This window comes from Pteropus vampyrus, unplaced genomic scaffold (assembly GCF_000151845.1).
Source record: "Pteropus vampyrus isolate Shadow unplaced genomic scaffold, Pvam_2.0 Scaffold390, whole genome shotgun sequence".
Lineage (NCBI taxonomy): Eukaryota > Metazoa > Chordata > Mammalia > Chiroptera > Pteropodidae > Pteropus > Pteropus vampyrus.
The window spans coordinates 1,097,174-1,113,401 of NW_011889171.1; the positions used below are offsets into that span (position 1 = coordinate 1,097,174).

General features: G+C 34.7%; 1 protein-coding gene across 2 annotated transcripts in view; it reads right to left on the reverse strand.

The window, feature by feature from the left end:
* The window catches only part of KLHL13 (kelch like family member 13), a 234,813-nt gene that overhangs the window by 203,946 nt on the left and 14,639 nt on the right, over positions 1 to 16,228 (reverse strand). Inside the window, exon 2 of one of the 2 annotated variants that reach the window (XM_011380182.2) lies at positions 444 to 549. The exons of the other annotated variant lie outside the window; for it this stretch is intronic. Within the exon in view, the coding sequence (XP_011378484.2) occupies positions 444 to 485 (42 nt within the window). The 5' untranslated portion in view covers positions 486 to 549. The remainder of the gene's footprint in view (positions 1 to 443; positions 550 to 16,228) is intronic. 2 annotated transcript variants of the gene reach the window in all.

Genomic DNA, 16,228 nt, shown 5'->3' on the forward strand with positions numbered 1-16,228 from the left:
CTTAAAGAAGTAATTTTATGTTTTATGTTTTTCACCATAGTAAAAATAAATTTAAAATTTTTTTAATTTATTTATTTTAGAAGTCACCAGCAAACAGGTGGTAGATGAAGCCAAGGGAATATATGAAATTGACTGCCTGATGAGGGTATAATGAAGTGAGAAGGGAAAACTATGAGAAAAGGCTAAGGGAACTGCCAACATTATAGATAGAGGTGTACAGAGAAAGGAGGGATCTAAAATAGTGGCATTTTACATTTTAATTTAAATGTTTAACTTCCTAAACATTAATAGTGAGGAAAACGAGGAGACCAAGAGTGAGTGGATTTAGAAAGTGTAGGAAAAGATGTTTAATCTAGAGAGTGGTCTTCAGAGTCATGCTCCTCCAGACATGCCAGGCCGAAAAGGAATGAATATGCTCATTGACATGGATTTAGTTACTAGACCTTAGTGATGTTGGTTGGTGAGAGCAACTTCATGTAATGCATTCTTTTGAAATTATGCTTTTATCAGTCTTCTCCACTGGAGACATCTTTGCATTGTCCACAATACCTAAAACACAGTAGACATACAATAAGTATTTGTAGTGATCTTCCTTACTGTTAAGAGAAATTCTAACTGAAGGCTAGGTATGCTTTGCCAACAGTTCATTAGTTGATGGATGGTGTAATAGTCCACCAGATTCTGCCACAAGATATTTGTGGGAAAAACATCATAAAAGTTATTAGTTAAAACAGTTAAAAGAGTTTCTAAATTTGTTTTATTTGAGCATTAGGGGATTTTGGCATTTGTGATCATTAATACTTATATGTTATTGTGCAACAGTTTTTCTCTCTTGTTTCTTCTTGATATGTTAAAACCTCAGTTTCAGTTGCGGTCACTTGAACTTTATTTAGAAAGAACAGTAGAAAGAAAATGTTGTGGTGTGTTCTAAGAGTAAAATTATTTTGAAATTAACTCCTCTTTGATATTTTTAATGTGATTGCAATGTAACAAAATTAACATAAATTGTAACATAAATTATTATACACAATTTGGATTTATCTGCTACTTTAAAAGAGCTTTTGGTCTTTGGAAACATGGCAGAGTGAGAGACATCCCCAGATCTCTCCCGTTGAAACAATAAGCTGAACATCTAAAACTCAACAACAGAAAAACAAACTGCACACCAGCACATCTGAGCATGGGATCTGCACATAAGAGCAACCACAGGTCAGAACCCTGAGTGTCTGGCAGTGGACTGGGAGAAATAAAGAAGCTGCCTTTCACAGCCACCAGACCTACCTGCAGGAAGAGGGAGATGGGAGAAGGAGTAGTGATTTCCCTGAACAGTCCTACCTAGGAAATCTGTGAGCTCTCCAGGGCCAGCCAGCTGCAGGGCCCAGTCATCAGGGCAGAAAGCAGAGAAACGGCACAGGACCGCAGAAGTACAACTGCTGATTTTTGCTGGCCACGGTTGCAAAACTGAGGCTGAGCCAAAGCCCCAACTCTAAATGCAGAGGGCCCCTGCCCCTATAACGTCCAAGACCGATCACCGCGGAGCCCCAGGGGAATCTGAGCAAACGCTGCTGAGATTGTCACTGACACTGACAGGGACTGAAACTGAGGGTACCGAACATGATTAAATATCTACAAAAAAAATTAAAAAGCATTATTAAGGCTTTATATAAAGCAGGGATCCAAGAGGCTTAGACACCACCAACTTGAAACCAAAAGAAAAGCGCCTTCTTTGCAACAAGCTAAAGAGAGACCTTTTATATAGTAAATCTTCTTTCTAAAAAAACAGCAGAATACACTTCCATCAATGCCCAGGCAGAGAAATAGTCCATTAAACACCATGAACAACCAAGGTGCCAAGCATCTCGGAAAGAAAGAGAAAAATCTCCAGAAAATAAGATTACAGGCATAGAAATATGCGACTTAAATGACAGAGAATTCAGGATGGTACTTCTGAAAAAACTCAGTGAGTTCTAAAACAAGTCATATCAAGAATTCCAGGAATTGAAAAAAACAACTAGATGAGCAGAGCAAGGAGATTAAAACCCTCAAAGAGAACAGAATAGATATTTGAGAGATTAAAAAAAAAAAAAACACTGCAAGAGTTGAAAAATTAAACAGCAAGCTTGGGAAATAGAGTTGACCAAATGGAGGAAAGGATCAGTGACATCGAAGACAGAAATCTAGAAATGAAATGAATCAGAATGAAAAAGAGAAATGGAAGAATAAAAAATAATGAAAGAGAAATTCAAGAACTAGCTGATACTCTCAGGAGAGGAAACATAAGAATAATAGGCATTATCGAAGGCGAGGAAAAGGAACAGGGATTAGAAAGCATTTTCAAACAAATAGTTGACAAGAATTTCCAAAATCCAAGGAATGAGCTGGAGCTTGGAATTCAAGAAGTCAACAGAACACCCAATTATCTCAACCCAAAAAGGCCTTCACCAAGACACATTGTATTAAAATTATCAAAAATCAATAACAAAGACAGAATTCTCAGGGCAGCCAGGGAGAAGAAAACAGTAACATATAATGGAAACCCCATTAGATTATCCTCAGACTTCTGAGCACAATCCTTACAAGCCAGAAAGGAATGGAATCAAATATTTAAACTATTAAGTGAAAGGAACTACCATCCTAGAATAATGTACCCAGCTAAGCTTTCCGTTATATATGAAGGAGAAATTAAGACTTTTCCAGACATACAAAAATTGAGGAAATTCTCCACTATGAGGCCTGCACTACAGGAAATAGGAAATACTAAAAGGGGTCAGTTCACCTAAAACAAAATGGAATGAACTCACCAATAAAAAGGCACAGAGTTGCAGATTGGATTAAAATATATATATTTTATATATATATACTGCATCCAGGAGACACATCTCAGCTCGAAAGACAAATAAAGACTCAAAGTGAAAGAGTGGAAAATGCTATTTCAAGCAAATGGCATTCAGAGAAAAGCAGGAGTAGCAGTACTAATATCAGACGAAATAGACTTCAAAATAAAAAAAAGTTCAAGAAAGATACTGAGGGATACTTCATAATGGTAAAAGGAATCATGCACCAAGAAGACATAACACTTATTACTATGTCTGCTCCCAATCAGGGAGCCCCGAAGTATATAAAGCAATTACTAACAGAACTAAAGGGAGAAACAGACCAAAACACTATTGTAGTATCGGACCTAAATACCCCACTGTCGGATATAGACAGATCATCTACACAGAAAATCAATAAAGAAATATCTTCCTTAAATGACACATTAGACCAACTAGACATAATTGACATTTACAGAGCCTTCCATCCCAAAACAGCTGCTTATACATTCTTCTCTAGTAGATATGAAACATTCTCAAGAATCAGTCACATACTGGGACACAGACATAGACACAACAAATATAAGAGGGTTGAAATCATACCAACCATATTCTCTGATCATAATGCTTTGAAACTAGAGACCAACTGCAGAAAGAAAGCAGGAAGAACCACAAATATATGGAGATGAAACAACATACTACTGAAGAATAACTGGGTCAGAGAAGAAATAAAAAGATAGATCAAGAGATACATAGAAACAAAGATAATTATAGTACAACATATCAAAACTTTGGGGACATGGCAAAAGCGGTCATAAGACAAAAATTCATATCATTACAGGTCTACCTCCAAAAAGAAGACAAGGCCAAATAAAAAGCCTAATCTTTCATCTTAAAAAAACTAGAAAAGGAAGAACAAATAAAGCTTAAAGTCAGCAGAAGGAAAGAAATAATCAAAATTAGAGCAGAAATAAATGAACTTGAAAACAAAAAAAAATAGAAAAACTAAATGCAACAAAGACTTTGTTCTTTGAAAGGGTTAATACAATCGACAAACCCCTCCCTAGACTCACTAAAGAAAAAAGAGAAAGGACACAAATCAACAAAATCAGGGAAGAAAGAGGGGAAATTACGACTGATATCACAGAAATACAAAAGATCATACAAGAATATTATGAAAAAGTACAACCTCCCTAGACTGAATCAAGAAGAATTGGAAAATCTAAATAGACCAATCAGGAGTGTGGAAATTGAAACAATCATCAAAAACCTACCAAAAAGTAAAAGTCCAGGACCAGATAGCTTCACCCGTGAATTCTACCAAACATTCAAAGAAGATTTAATACCTATCTCCTCAGAATCTTCCAAAAAATCAAAGAGGAGGCAATACTTCTTAACACATTTTATGAGGCCAATATTACTGTGATGCCAAACCTGGTAAAGACAGCATACACAAAAAAGAAAACTACAGACCAATATCTCTCATGAACACAGACACAAAAATCCTAAATAAGATACTAGCGAACCGAATACAGTAACATATTAAAAAGATTATACAACACGATCGAGTGGGCTTCATCTCAGAGGCACAGGGATGGTTCGCACTATGCAAATCAATTAAGGTGATACGCCACATAAACAAATTAAAAAATAAGAATCATATGATCATATCAATAGATGCAGAAAATGCCTTTGAACAGATACAGCATCCATTCATGATCAAAACACTTAACAAAATCGGTATAGAAGGAAAGTACCTTAACATAATAAAGGCCATCTATGACAAACCCTCAGCCAACATTATACTTAATGGTGAAAGACTTAAAACCTTCCCTCTAAGATCAGGAACAAGGCAAGGCTTTCCACTATTTCCACTCTTATACAATATAACATTGGAGATCCTACCGAGTGCAGTCAGACAAGACAAAGATATAAAAGGCATCCAAACTGTCACTATTTGCAGATGATATGATTCCCTCTATATAAAACCCTAAAGACTCCACAAGAACATTACTAGAAACAATAAGCCAATACAGTAAGTCTCTGGATACAAAATCAACGTTCAAAAATCCATAGCTTTCCTATACTCTAATAATGAAGTGTCAGAAAAAGAAGTAGAAAACATAATTCCTTTTGCAATTGCAACAAAAATAATAAAATATCTGGGAATATATTTAATGAAACAAGTGAAGACCTATATATTGAAACTATAGACCCTATTAAATGAAATCAAATAAAATACAAAGAAATGGAAAGATATTCTGTGTTCTTGCATTGGGAGAATCGACATAGTTAAAATGATCATATTATCTAAAACATTATACAGATTCAATGCAATCTCCATCAAAATCTCATTGGCATTTTTAAAGAGATATCAAAAAATCATCAGATTTGTATGGAAGTGCAAAAGATCCCGAATTGCCGAAGCCATCTTGAGAAAAATGATCGAGGCTGGAGGCATCACTCTGCCCAACTTCAAATTATACTACAGAGCAACAGTAATCAAAATGGCATGGGATTGGCAACAAAACAGACACATGGACCAGTGGAACAGAATCGAGAGTCCAGAAGTAAACTCATATTCATATGGGCAAATAATTTTTGACAAAAAAAAGCCAAAAGCATACAGTGGAGAAAGGAAAGCCTCTTCAATAAATGGTGCTGGGAATACTGAAAAGCCACCTGCAAAAGAATGAAACTAGACTGTTATCTATCAGCACACACCAAAATTAACTCAAAATGGATTACGGACCTGAATATAAGACCTGAAACAATAAAATGCATAAAAGAAAACATAGGAATGAAACTCAAGGACCTTAGTCTTAAAATAGGATTTTCTGAATTTGACCTCAAAGGCAAGGGAAGTAAAAGGTAAAATAAATGAATGGGACTACATCAAACTGAAAAACTTCTGCTCAGCAAAAGAAATCAACAAGGTAAAGAGGCAACAATCCTAATGGAAAAATATATTTGCAAGTAACGCCTCCCCCTCCAAGGGCCTAATATCCAAAATATACAAAGAACTCATACAGCTCAATAACAGAAAAACAAATGATCCAATCAAAAAACTGAAAGTGCACCTGAATAGACACTTCTCCCTAGAGGACATACAAATGGCTAACAAATATATGAAAAGATGCACAACATCACTAGCTAGTAGACAAATGCAAATCAAAACCACAATGAGATACCATCTCACACCTGTTAGAATAGCTATAATCAACAGCACAAGGAATAACAAATGTTGAAGAGGATGTGGAGAAAAAGGAACCCTCATACACTGCTGGTGGGACTGCAAATTGGTACGGCCACTATGGAAAACAGTATGGAGTTTCCTCAAAAAACTAAGAATTGATCTACCATATGATCCAGCAATCCCTCTACTGGGTATTTACCCCAAAGACTTGAAAACCCATATCAGAAAAGATATTTGCACACCAATGTTCATAGCAGCATTATTCACAGTGGCCAGGACATGGAAGCTACCAAAGTATCCTATGATAGATGACTGGCTAAAGCAGCTGTGGTAAATATATACAATGGGATATTACTCAGTCATAAGAAGAGATGAAATACTGCCATTTGCGACAACCTGGATGGACTTCGTGATAATCGTGCTAAGAGAAATAAGCCACACAGAAAAAGTTGAAAATCACATATCACTTATATGTGAGATATAAACCTAAAAGCAACAAATGAGCAGGACAGGACAAACAGAGGCTCATGGACCTGGACTATAGACTAGTGGTTACTAGTAGGGTGGGGGAGGAGGCTGGAAGTAGACAGGGTAGAGGGGGTCAAATATAGGGGGATGGGGGAAGTTGAAGTGGGAATAGGGGATCAAATATATGGTAGCTGAATGAAACTGGACTTTGGGTGGTAAACACACAATAGAATATACAAATATCAAATTTTAATGTACATCTGAAAGTTATATAATTATATTAACCAGTTACCCAATTTAATTAAATGTTACCCCATTTAACCAATTGTATTAACCAATGTTATCCCAACTTAATTTAAAAAAAAAACGATAAAAGAGCTTTGAATAAATTCATAATTAGATAATTTGTTTAATTTATACAGCATAATCACTCAAGCTTCAACATCTACTGTTCTTGGGTCTCTAACTTACCAGCCTCTACAACCATGACCTAGTTCCTTAAAATCTGTGTATTTTACATAAAATTTAAAAAACCAATCTCTTATTGGTTCTTTTTCTGTGGAGAACTCTAATACATGGGGAAACATACTTTTGCTTTATTATTTTGAGTATTTTGCTTTCCATGTCTACCTCTGTGTTTCTTGTTGGTTTGTTCTTGAGTCTTGTGACAGAGTTGATTATAGATATAGGTCTATGAAAATGCTAAGACCTTACTGTACACTGCTAGCTATAGTGGTAGCTCTTGGATGAACAAGGCAAGGCCTGTGCTCTTGAGTTTAAAACTGAAAGTGATCAAACATCTATGGTTAAGGCAGACTGTGCTCAATTCTGTAAGAGAAAGCTAAGCAGCATGCAGTAGAAATCTGCAGGGAGTAATGACTTCCGCTTGTACAACTGGGGAAGTTTGGGGCTGGTCCTTAAGGATGGGTGGGGTTTAAATTACTGGCCTGTGGTGGAGAAAGTGGGGTTGTAAAAGTGTATCCCAGAAAGAGGGAACATGATAAACAAATGACTGAGACTAAGGAAGTAGATGTGTGTTGGGAATAAGAAAAAAAAAATGTCACCTTTTATGTTCTGTTATTTTGCAGGGAGCACTCTCTAAGGAGATATCTTCAGCATTAAATAGACCTTACGAAAGAGAAAGCCTCCACTTTCCTGTCAGCAGCTATGAGTAAAAATGACTGCAAATTTGTACAAATGCAGGTACAGCAGTCCCCTCTTATCCTCAGGGGTATACTTTCTAAGACACCCAGTAGATGCCTGAAACCATGGCTAGTACTGATCCTTAAACATACTCTTTTTTCTTTGCATTGTCCACAGTACCTAAATTAATGTGATAAATTAATTTTAAAACTAGTCACAGTAAGAGAGTAACAATGACTAATAATAAAATGGAACAATTATAATAATATACTGTTATAAAAGTTATGTGAATGTGATTTCTCTCTCTCAAAATATCTTATGGTATTGTACTCACCCTTCTTGTGATGATGTGAGATGATACAATGCCTACATCATGAAATGAAGTGAGGTGAATGACTTAAGCACTATGACGTAGTGTTAGGTTGCTATAAGTGTTACTTGAACACAAGTATTGCAATACTGAGACAGTCAATCTAATAACAGAGATTGCTACTAAGTGACTAACGGGTGGGGAGTTCATACAGCATGGATGCACTAGACAAAGGGATGATTCACATCCTGGTTGGGACAGAACCAGGCAGCATGAGATTCCATCATGTTACTCAGAATAGCACACAATTTAAAATTTATGGACTGTTTATTTCTGGAATTTTCAGACCACAGTTGACTGTAGGTAACTGAAACAATAGAAAGTGACAGTATGGATAAGGGGGGACTATTGTACAAACAAAATGTGGTATATCCATACAATGCAATTTTATTCAGTCATAGAAGGAATTAAGTACTGATTTATGTTATATAACATAAAGGAACCCTGAAAATAGTGCTAAGTAAAAGAAATCAGACACAAGAGGCCACATATTGTATGATTCTATTAATATAAAATCTCCAGAGTAAGCAAATCCATAGAGACAGAAAGCAGATTAGTGATTGCCAGGGACAGGAGGGAGAGGGGAGATGGGATGCATCTGCTAATGGGTACAGTGTTTCTGTGGATGAAATGTTCTGTAATTAGATAGTGGTAATGATTGTACAACTTTGTGAACATACTAAAAAAGTAATGAAATGTATATTTGATAAAGGTAAGTTTTATGATACATGACTTATATCTCATTGTTTACAAATTATATGCGATAAATATGTATGTCCTTATATGGAAAGATCTATAATACATTAAGGTTTTTTTTTAAAACAAAAAAAACAAATGGAACGTGTTCTGTTTATGTTTTTTAAAAGCATATACACACATGCTTTTATTTGCGTAGAAAACATCTGTAAGCATATAGACAAAAAAAATAAAACTAACAATGACTGCCATTAGGGAGAGAAGACTTATATTTCATGGGTATTTTCTGAGTTTAAGTGTGTTGCCATGTGTATGCATTACTCTTATAATAAAGACTAGAAAGCACCCAAAATATCTATATTGAGAAAAAACACTGAATAATACTGTATTTACTACTGCTAGAAAGTAAAAACACATTCATGTCCTATTATAGTGGGAAATCTCCAGTACACAGGCTACATCTAGGCTTCTGCTTAAATTCTTCCAGTCTATGAGGTATGTAATAAAATGTGAATCCTATATATACCTGTGATGAAATATACATTTGGTGAAACCCTAATGTAATATAATATAATCTTAACATAATGAGAATGTTATTCTACAATGATACATTTCTTTTTACTGTTAGACATGATACTTTAGTACTTTAAAAATAAGGAAGTAAAGCATTTCTCCTGCAGAAAACAGGGAAAATAAAATATTTAAACTGTGCCTGTGTCTCCCAAGTTTAGGCAGCAACTGAATAATTTAAATAATAAAATCTTAAAATTGAAAGGGAATTTAATAGATCATCTGGGTCCCACTCCCTACAAAATGCTTAAATCTTCTTTAAGCTTTCATCCCTACCAGGAGATCAACTAGCTTTTCTTTGAGCACTTTCAGTGACAGGAACTCCCTGTACTCTGAGAAGGCCCATTCCATTTTGGATAGCTTTATTTAAAACTCTCCCTTATAATGAGGTGATATCTAGCTCTTTGAAGCTTCTGTCTACTGAATCTAGTCTTTAAATCCCACGTATATAACTTACATGTGTGTATTTATTCACTTATAATCTATTTGCTTATATAAAAAATTTCTTGGGTTAAATAAATTATGAAAAATTCTAAAGCAGGCATCATTATCCATATTTTTATCCTAGGTGTATATTTTTTCAAAATAAAAATTAATAAATTAGAAGATCTTTTTCTCAAAAATGGTCTGGACATAACAAGATTTCTGACTTCTTTCCTATTCCTTATGTATTCATAGTCAGAATTAAAGTGTATTTTTAAATGCTTGAAGAATTATATTTCACAGAACTTTATCTGACCCTCTGAGAATGGTCACTTTCTACTCCATATTACAGATACTTTTGCCCTTGCCATCTCCCCTCTAGACTCCCCACTAGACTAAGTAAGGCAGGCTCCAGGTGAGTCTCTCCTCACTGTACTGGCTAATGGAAAACACAATGGCCCCAGGATCAGGAAATCTGAATTCAAGTCCCAGTTCTTTCTAAGTAGCTTGTAACCTTTCCCACGTCTCTCAACATCTATGGGCTTTAATTTCTTTATCTCTAAACTGAGAGAGCTGATACATATGGTCACATTCGGTTCTAAATATTTTATTATCCTAAGTTAAATTTTATCTATGTGGCCATCAACGGACCTTTCTACTCCTTTATCAGTGGACTTCAATTCAACTCAGGAGGAAAGGGATGCTTTGCCACTGCTATTATTTGGAAGTCATGCTCTCTAACTCCTTTAAGAATAATATATCAGAAAAGACAAAGTAAAATCACAGTAAGATACTATAACATACTCAGGAAATTTATTGTTAAAGCAAAAAGTTTTTCAATCAATCCAATCTACATTTACTATTTCAAGGCATATAAAACAATATTATATGTCTCTAAAAGATTGTAACAAAAGTTACGTGTTTTGCTAGTTGACTGATGTTGCAATAATGCGCAAGTTTAATCATTATTTAAGCATGATAATTACATTACTAAATTCAGTATGACAATCGTTCTCCATCCTGACTCCAAGATCTTATCTGTAAGATATATGTCATCTAAACATCTCTCCACTTTTATTGCCCTTATCACGAACATTTTTATTTTTAAAAATATAAATAGTTAAAGGTATAACAGACTCTTGTCTGTGTGGTACATGTTTCTTAAACGTAGCACTTTGCCTTACAAACTAAAGAAATGTTGCTTATGTAAACATATATTTAAATAATATACTGTCAAAGTAGCAATATGGCATATAAACCCACTCTGAAATGTCTCATTAGCAAGGATTAGGGTAAGTCTACAGTTTCAAGTGTTGAGATGTAATTAAATCTTAATAACTAACAAGAATTCAGAAAGGGCATAAATAAGTCAAATTTCTGCTTCTGGAAAGATGAAGTAGATGTGCTTTTCCCTATCTCTCCTACAAAGAACAGCTAAAAACCATGAGCATTGTACATAAAACAAACACAAGAACACTCTAAAACTGGAGAGAATAAGCAGATTGACTAGGGACCTCGGAACCCAAGGAACAACACAGTGGTGAGTTCCCTGAATTTTCTTAAAGCCTCATGAATCTGAGGAAGCTGGCAACCTAGAAATGAATTTGAGCACAAAGGAACGAAAGCCCTAAGAAAAGTCTGCTCTCCAATCCAAAGATCAGGAAAGAGGCAACTTAGCAGGACAGGTTCTTTTAGACAATAACCATTTTACTCCAGCTAAACTCCACAGAAAAAAATGTGACTATACCCATGTCATTAAAGGCTTAGTGAGGAGCCTAAACTTCTACTTGCATGAGGCTATAATGAAGCATGCCTCCCCTTCTCTGATGGGATGGTATAAGAGAAAGCCTGTAAGTGGAAAGTCAGGACTTTCACCACTGCCCAGAGGTAACATGGCCATCCCCCTTCATGCTGTCAATGGAGTCCAGGTAGAGAACAGTAACAAGGCACTCCTACCCCTTTCAGTCAGGGAGATATCACTGAAGGCCTAATGGGGAAACCAGTACTTGAACCCTCACACATCAATTAATAAGGAACCGCTCTTTAAGTGTCAAAAGAGGTAAAGTGGGGAACCTGGACATCTAGACCCACCTAGCAATAATGAGGCAGCATCTGACCTCCCCCTGACAAAGTGGTATCAGGAGAAAACAGCTAAAACAGAAAGTTTCAGTAAGATCCAGAATCTCATGACATAATGACTAAAAATTTGAGGTCTCTATCAAAAAAAAAAATCACTTGTCATAACAACAGTCAGAAAGATCTCAAGCTGGTAACAAAAGAATCAATAGATGTCAACACCAAGATGACAAGAGATATTAAAATTATCTGACAAAGATTTAAAGCAGCCATAATAAAAATGCTTCAATGAGCAATTATGAACATGCTTGAAACAAATGAAAAAAGAGTCTCAGCAAAGAAAGTCTCAGAAAAGAAGCAGAAGATAAAAGAAGAACCAAATGGAACTTTTAAAACTGAAAAATATAATAGCTGAAATAAAATAGTCACTCATAAGACAGGCTCCATAGCAGAATGGAAGGGACAGAGAAGAAAATCAGTGAACACAAAGATAGAACAAAATTAATCAACTTGAACAAGAGAGAAAAAGATAATAAACAAACAAACAAACAAACAAAGTATCAGAGATTTGCGGGACTATAATAAAAGATCTAACATTTGTGTTATCAGAGCCCCAGAAGAATAGAAAAAGAGGGTGAGTGTAAAAAAGTTGTCAAAGAAATAATGGCTGAAAACTTCTCGAATTTGGCAAAAGAAATATACATACAAACTCAAAAAGCTATGTAAATCCGACGAAGGATAAATCCAAAGAAATCTACTCAAAGATAGATGTTGACAAAGAAAAAAAGGTTGAAGTCAGCAAGAGAGTAATGACACTTTACCTAAAGAGGAAAACAATTCACAGGACAGCAGATTTTTCGTCAGAAACAATGGAGGCCATAAGTAAAAGGCACACAAGATTTTTCAAGTGCTGAAAGAAAGGAACTGTCAACTCAGAATCCTATATCCAGTAAAAATATTCTCAGATGAGAGAAAACAAAGAATTTAGTTTGACCTATTTGACCAGCAGACCTATTCTAAAAGAATGGCAAAAGGAAATTTTGTAAACTGAAAGGAAATGATAAAAGAAGGAATCTTGGAACACCAGGATGTAAAAAAACAACATGGTAAGAAAAATATGGGTATATATAATATTTTCTTTTCTTCCTTATCTCGAGTTTCCTAGATTATTTTTGTAGTGATGGAATAGTTCTATATCTTGATTGTGGAGGTGGTTATACAAATCTATAATGTGATAAAATGGCATGGAATTATACAAAAACATTGTAATTGTCAATTTCTGGGGTTTAGTAATTTATGATAGTTCTATTGGGGGAAACTGGATGAAGAGTACAACAGACCTCTCTGTACTACCTTCAGGTTACTGTGAATCTGTAATTATTTCAAAATAAAGCTTTTTAAAAGTCTAACCAAAACCAGGTCATTCCCTAATACTGAAAAAAAATTTTAAATAAATTCTAATAAGAGTGAAATCACTCATAGTCTGCTGGTCATTTTTTGTCATTTTCTTTAATTATTTGTCCAAATTAACAATAACAAGTAAATTTCCTGCTACATATCCCATATTACTTGATGATTAAATTCCTGTTGTGGTCACTTACACCTCATTCTTTTGATATTTTTCTTCTGTAGACATTTACCTTAGCTGAAAAAAAATAAATTTGAACCTAACTGCCAAAGTTCCTTTGGAAATCAAATGATAGCTAGCATTCAATGAATCTTTTGATATTCTTGGTACTGCCTAAACATGATTCATTACTTTAATTAATTATTATAAAATCCTTGTTTTCTCCATTTGAGTTGAGGAAACCAAGACTCAATGAAAAAAGTAATATACTTAATATGCTTATTAACGCACAATTAGCAAACAGCTGAGTCTGATTTTAAGTCAGGCTTAGTCTTCATTCTTAACCACAACTACACTATAACTCCACAATGCTTAAGTACTATTTTATGTAATGCACAGTCGAGACATGTGCTAATGTCTATTGAATGATTCCTATTAAATCTTACACTGCAAATTATTTCAATCAGGATTTCAATCATTGGGAATTAGAATAAATGTTTTTCAGTAGATTATATGAAATCACGGGAACTGATTTTACATCACAAAGGCATATTCAATAGCATTACTTCCCTACAATATTATGACAATAAGTCTCATAATGGTGTATAATGCCAAAAACTGGTAGTTACAGATTTTCATGTTTTCATACAGGCAAAAGAAGAATATGATGGGCCAACGTTTACCAGATTTTATGTAGCCTAACAAAGTAAGAAAAAGAATTACAGAAAAAAATTATATTTTTTTGTTAAAATGCTTTTAATTTTCAAAAGCCAACATAAAGTTAACTTTAAATTATGTGGCCATACAAAGATATTACAAAATAGATGTTTACGCATTTAATTGTATACCATTTGAAACAAATTCTTTTTGAGTAGGTTTCTTAAATGTTTTACAAATATGCCAGCCTCAAATCAACACAACTTGAACCTTCATTTAATTGGAAATTCCCCTCTATTTTTTAGGGAAAAAAAATAAATGGCAAGAATACGAATTGTTCAATATATGTTTTTTTGAAGCTGTAAATTTCGAGACTTTTAAAACTCTAAGTTAAAGCTATTCCCTGGGTCCTTTCCATAGCCATATATTTGTTGCCCCATAGCCATATATTTGTTTGCAAAAACTCATTCCTAGCTATACAAATGAGATACACAGTAGTACCCCTCTTATCCACAGTTTTGCTTTCTGAGGTTTCAGTTACCTATTGTCAACCATGATCCAAAAATATTAAACGGAAAACTCCAGAAATAAACAATTCATAAATTTTAAATTGTGCTACACTCTGAGTAATACGATGAAATCTCAAGCTGTCTCCTGCCATCCCACACCATCCTGTTCAATCCCGCTCAGAACATGAATCGTCCCTTTCTACAGCATCTCCATGCTGTATACATTAACTGCCTTGTTAGTCACTTAGTAGCCCTCTCAGTTATCAGATTGATCGTCACACTATCATGTTGGCAATTCAAGTATGCCAAAGAGAAGCTATAAAATGCTTCTTTTAAGTAAAAAGGTGAGTACACTACAATATTTTAAGAGACCACAATCACATAACTTTTATTACAGTGTATTATTGCAATTGTTCTATTTCGTTATTAGTTGTTGTTGCTAATCTTTTACTGTGCTTAATTTATAAATCAAACTTTATCATAGTTATGTATGTTTATGTAAAAACATAGCATATACAGGGTTCAGTACTATCCTTGGTTTCAAGCATCCACTGGGAGTCTTGGAATGCATCCCCCATGGATAAGAGGGGACTACTGTATCACTGAAGTAATAAATCTTGCTCTGCATGCACACTTTTTTGCTTGTTTATACAAGGTCAGAATTTTCATAGAGGTACATGAGATAAAGGTTCTCCCCTCATGCCTTTTATTTTTACAGAAAGTTTAATGTAGGACAGATTGCTTATTATTCTCTTTGCCCATGTTTTTTTACCAAAATAAAATATTACATTTTAGCTTTCTACTAAACCATTTTTGAACAAAATAGCTCCCAAATGCATTAGAAGGGCTCATCTCACTTTATACTCACCAGATGACTGGCAAAATACCAAGGCCTGGTAGTGCAGTTGCTACCATGTTCTCAGTTACTTCAGGAATTTTTAACATTTATTAGCATAACTTGAGAGCTTATATAATTATCTAAAATATGTCATGATTAATACATGAACATTACTAATATTACAAGCTTGCTGCTTGGGCTTACTTTTTCCATTAAGAAAATGCTGACGTTATGTTAATTATCATGAGAATACATGGTATATCACATTTTCGATTTTTTGCGAAAACTTTACAATCCATTAAGTTCATATTTCTTAATTGGCACATTAGACAATTTCTTAATTGGCACATTAGCCAAATGACCCATTTGGCCTTCAACTCAGTCCACCTATGAGTCAAACAAACCATTTTCTTTGTCTCACCTACTCAAAAACTGCCGATGATTTCTCTCTGTAGCCTGGTATTCAAATCCCTCAATTTTCTAGCTCCATTTTTCTGCTTTCTCTCTTACTACTAAATGCCACTCAGCTAAACAGATACCAAAAGTCAGTTGTACATCTTTATCTTTGCACTTTTATTCATGCATTCTCTACACCTGGAATTTCTTCTCCTACCAAAATCCTACCCACCTACCAAGGCTCACCTCTAAGACTAAGAATCCTTAGTTGAACCTACCTTGACTAGTCCAGGTGTATCTACTCCTTTGGTAGTTTTTTAAATGTCTGTACACATCATCTGTCGATAACATTGCAAGCTCCTTGAAGACAGAGGTCCTTGAGCAAATAATTTAACTTCTCCCTCTACATTAGATTATATCTTTTTAAAAAATGGAATTGTTAAGTGATCCCTACGGTTCCTTCTGACTCTAAAATCTTAAATATCTATTTCTTTTTTTTCAATGTT